The sequence below is a fragment of the Penaeus chinensis genome, chromosome 14, assembly GCF_019202785.1.
Source record: "Penaeus chinensis breed Huanghai No. 1 chromosome 14, ASM1920278v2, whole genome shotgun sequence".
Lineage (NCBI taxonomy): Eukaryota > Metazoa > Arthropoda > Malacostraca > Decapoda > Penaeidae > Penaeus > Penaeus chinensis.
Genome location: NC_061832.1, coordinates 17,042,032 through 17,047,031, shown reverse-complemented (window position 1 = coordinate 17,047,031; position 5,000 = coordinate 17,042,032). Strand labels below are relative to the sequence as shown.

General features: G+C 41.1%; 1 protein-coding gene across 1 annotated transcript in view; it reads left to right on the top strand.

Moving 5' to 3' along the window:
- Positions 1–5,000, top strand: part of LOC125032368 (kielin/chordin-like protein) — a 28,732-nt gene that overhangs the window by 6,773 nt on the left and 16,959 nt on the right. Inside the window, exon 4 of the mRNA XM_047623464.1 lies at positions 3,133–3,305. Within this exon, the coding sequence (XP_047479420.1) occupies positions 3,133–3,305 (173 nt within the window). The remainder of the gene's footprint in view (positions 1–3,132; positions 3,306–5,000) is intronic.

Here is a 5,000-nt window from a genome sequence, read left to right as displayed (position 1 = left end):
GCAAGCGATTAACAGGAGACGTGGTAGCGGCCAAGGGGGAATGGTAGTTTGAGGGAATGGTAGTTTGAGAGATAATGTTTAGAGCACCACGAGGGCTGCTTTTGGAAGAAAGCGGAATAAGGGCCTGACCAACGCAGGTCGAAAACGATACCGGCCTGACTGCCTTACAAGGGTCTATTGAATGACAGTCAGTAAATGAAGGTAACTTAGCGTGCGCCACTTAAAATAATACTTTGCATATCGTAAGATGCAGAGGTTGCACTGGGTGTAATACAAGGCGAATGCAAGAATAGGCATTTAATTAGTGATCGCACAACGGCAATATCAGAAGTGATACTGCCACGAGAAATGTAAATTTCATTACAATGCACTGGCACTTGCAGTTCTAAATGCTACATATGAATGGACAAAACACAAAACAAAATCTAATGAATAGTTCGAAATGTGATGAATTTGAAACAAAATATGTTATTAGAGCAGCTCATTTTCTCATAGAGTAAGCATCACTTAGTATTTAGTTGGTTCTGTCCCTTAATAGCGTACAGCTTAGGAAATGCTTCATTTCTTTGATCACAAAGCTACCAAATGACCTTTTTAACCATATTGGGGAATTAGTGGATATTAATGTTAAACAAACAGACGAAAAGTAAATGATAAATAGACAAATCTAGAACATATATTTTTTCATTCTCATTTTTAACGAGGCGATGATATACTTCGTAAGTTGATGACTGATGAGTTGATAGCTTGAAGGAGGTAATCATCCGATGATCAACTTACTGGTGAGGGTGATTAGTTAGAAAACTGAGGTGTTAGTTTGCAATATTGCATTCAGTCATTCATAATCAACCTCGCAAAAGCATCTTCACATTAAACAAAAAAATGAGAATAGTGCCTTCTTAGTGAGTAGTACCCAACCAATCCTTTAGATTTTTTTATTAATGTAATTTTCTGTTTTTCGTTTCCCCACATAGTTCCCTCCTCTTCAAGAACTCTCAGATTGGCAACTTAGCTAATAATACTAAGGATAATAACAATAAAGGTGACTGCCCACACCTAGTAAAATTCTTCTCAACGCAGGTTCCACAGCTGTATCAGAACGTCGGAAATCAGCAGCTGAGTTATGCCCCGCGGATGCTCCCTGGGGACCGGAAGCCTTCGATGACTCCTACTGCAAGGAAACAGAGGCATCGCGGCCGTGCAGTGGTCGAGGAACCTGTACGTGTGGAGAGTGTAACTGCAACGAAAGGGATGACCCACAGGAGCTTATTAGTGGGCAGTTCTGCGAATGTACCAACTTCCTCTGTAATCGATACAACGGACTTCTTTGTTCGGGGGCCGACCATGGTGAATGCATTTGCAATAAGTGTCAGTGCAAACCTGGATGGGTAGGAGAAGCTTGTGAGTGTGAAGACAGTGTGGAGAACTGCAGGAACCCTGTCACTGGAGAAATTTGCTCAGGCCAAGGCATCTGTGGCTGCAACGAGTGTATATGCAGTGCTACAGAAGATGCGAGGTATTCCGGCAGGTGGTGTGAGGACTGTCCAACCTGTAGAAGCAAATGTTCTGAGTACAAATCTTGCGTTCAATGCCAGGCCTTTGGCACTGGTGATTTAAGCGAGGAAGAGTGCATGGATCAGTGCACGTTATTCAACTCTACAGTGGTTCAAGTTGCCGGAGTGGAAGCAGAGGAAGACCGTTTGTGCACCTTCTTTGACGAGAATGACTGTCGCTTCCTCTTTGTTTACGGCTATGACGAAGATCGACACCCGTTTGTGCGAGCGCAGCAAACCCTCGAATGTCCTCCGAGTGTTGGTGGTGGAACAGGTAAAGAATTTCTCTTACTATCACTAGCTTTCAAATCCTTTTATTTTTATTAGGACACCGAAGGCAGTTGCTAATGGGAAGTGTAATTTGCATAAAGTTGTTACTTCTGACATGACTTTAAGCTATGTCCTAGGCCTATTGTTATATATCTTGTCATGTAAAATGACCTTGAAAACATGCAGGTTGTTTGAACTCCTTACTTTTCTATGCAGTATGCATCACTTAGTATTTAATTTGCTCACAAAGCTAACAAATGGCATTTTAACCATATTGTGGAATTGATGGATATTAAAAGGTAAACAAATGAAAAGTAAATGATAAATAGACGAATCAGTATATTTTTTCCTTCTCTTTTTTAACGATGCGATGATAAACTTGATGACCGTGAGTTAATTGCTTGATAGTGATAATTATCCGATGTCCGACTTACTGTTGATTATTTAGAAAACAGAGGTGTTAGTCTGCAATATTGCATTCCATTATTCTCCCTTAACCTTTCAAAAGCATCTTCAAGATAAGAAAGAAAAAGAAAAAAAGAGAATAGTACCTTCTTAGTGAGAAATACCCAACCAATCCTTTTTCATTTTCTTATTAGTCATGTAAATTTTTTAACGTTTCCCCACCTAGTTTCTTTCTCAAGCCGTGTTAGGTTGGCAGCTTAGCTCATAATATTAAGGATAATAACAATAAAGATGACTGCCCACACCTAGTAAAATTCTTCTCAACGCAGGTTCCACAGCTGTATCAAAACGTCAGAATCTAGCAGCTGAGTTATGCCCCGCGGATGCTCCCTGGAGACCGGAAGCCTTCGATGACTCCTACTGCAAGGAAACAGAGGCATCGCGGCCATGCAGTGGTCGAGGAACCTGTACGTGTGGAGAGTGTAACTGCAACGAAAGGGATGACCCACAGGAGCTTATTAGTGGGCAGTTCTGCGAATGTACCAACTTCCTCTGTAATCGATACAACGGACTTCTTTGTTCGGGGGCCGACCATGGTGAATGCATTTGCAATAAGTGTCAGTGCAAACCTGGATGGGTAGGAGAAGCTTGTGAGTGTGAAGACAGTGTGGAGAACTGCAGGAACCCTGTCACTGGAGAAATTTGCTCAGGCCAAGGCATCTGTGGCTGCAACGAGTGTATATGCAGTGCTACAGAAGATGCGAGGTATTCCGGCAGGTGGTGTGAGGACTGTCCAACCTGTAGAAGCAAATGTTCTGAGTACAAATCTTGCGTTCAATGCCAGGCCTTTGGCACTGGTGGTTTAAGCGAGGAAGAGTGCATGGCATCAGTGCACGTTATTCAACTCTACAGTGGTTCAAGTTGTCGGAGTGGAAGCAGAGGAAGACCGTTTGTGCACCTTCTTTGACGAGAATGACTGTCGCTTCCTCTTTGTTTACGGCTATGACAAAGATCGACACCCGTTTGTGCGAGTGCAGCAAACCCTCGAATGTCCTCCAGTTTTTGGAAGTGGAACAGGTAATGAAGTTTTCTCTATCACTATCTTACTATTTACTTGCGTATCCCTCTTCTTACATTCTTACTTTGTTTTCCCCTAGAGGGATGCAAAAGGCAGTTGATGGGAAAAGTTTTTAATTGTATGTCCACGGCGTTATTTTCTCCTCTTGGTTAGGTTTAGTATGCAAAACAAACAAGTTGTTTGCTTATACTGCTAATGCCTTTATCTTTGTATTTATCTTACTGTTGAATTAGGAAGTTGTGATCTTGACAACATCACATTATGCAAAGTCTTGTGTATGAAGTTTAATTCAAACTAAACTTTAATTCATGTGCTATTAGACCCCAAGCCTTACATTTTGGGCTGTGTATTTTTTCCTTCTTTGAGTTCAGTAGATTCTTTTTCATGGTTTAACTCTGCGCAGCTTTGGAGATGCTTCATTCTAGCTGCCACTGAACTAGGGAATGACATTCCTAACCCTAATAGGGAATTGATAAATCTATACAAGAAATTGCAGTGAGTTATATTTTATTTTAATGAGGTGAAGATGCACTTAATAAGTTGGTGATGACAAGTTGACAGCTTGAAGGGAGAAGATAATGATATACTTACTAGTGATGATCAACAACCTCATAAGTGCATTTCAACCTAAGAAGAAAAATGATGTAGTGCCTTTTTGGTGAGTTTACAATGCAACCAATAATTTATCTTTGAATACGTTTTAATTACTTTTTGATTACTGATTTTCATTTTCCACTTTTTTATTCTCCTAACCATGTTGGTTTTATAACTTCTGCTTCACTTTCTCAGCACTGATTTGCTTTATATTCCCATTAGGCTCATAACACTGCAATTTTAGCCGAGATAGGTGCTTAGCTGAGTAGCATAGGGGCATTAATATCAGTAGATGTAAATGTAGATTCTGCGCCTGCATCTGTATTGTCTACACTCACTGGAGGATCTTTCGGAACTGTAGAGTTTACCAGAGTTCTATGGTACCTATCATAGTTTGCCCTTTAAGTCCACTTCTATCCAGTAATCACGCCAGGAATTTCACTTGAACAATGTGAGGGTGGAGTGTGTTCAGGGGTTTATAAGAGCTATCTCTGATCATTTCATAATACTCAGGAAGTTGATGGACCCTCAAGACCTTCAAAATGATATGTGTGCTGCAGCTTAGGAATCCATTGGCCACTGTGGGTTACACAGCTTGATTAACTGTTGATTGAGACCAGCATCAATCCCTGGCATGTAGAAATAGGGTGATGCTGAGGAGGGACAAGGAACGCATATTGGGAACTTTGTAGATGTTGGCCATCTCTTAATCAATTACCTTAATTTGCCAACCAATGCCCTCCTCACAGCAATGGTAAAGCAATGGGTTTTGTAGCATCCCTGCTGAACTGTTGAAATCTAGTGGTGATCCCATGTTTCATAGATTGCATGCTATCCTGACTAATATCTGATAATTTGGTACCAATTCCATAGACCTACTGAGGGGCATTGTCTTGTCTCAGGAAAGGGACAAGAGATCAGTTACTAGCAATGTCTCATCTTTATGGGACATCTTGGAGGAACCAGAGACCCGAGTTATCTAGACTCACTCTTGAAATATCCACAATAAGTTGTATCCTTTGAGTCTCTGCATTATGATTCCGCGAGTCTCTACCCTTAAAGAATAGAGCGTGACACTAAGCCATGTGATCTAGACTGGG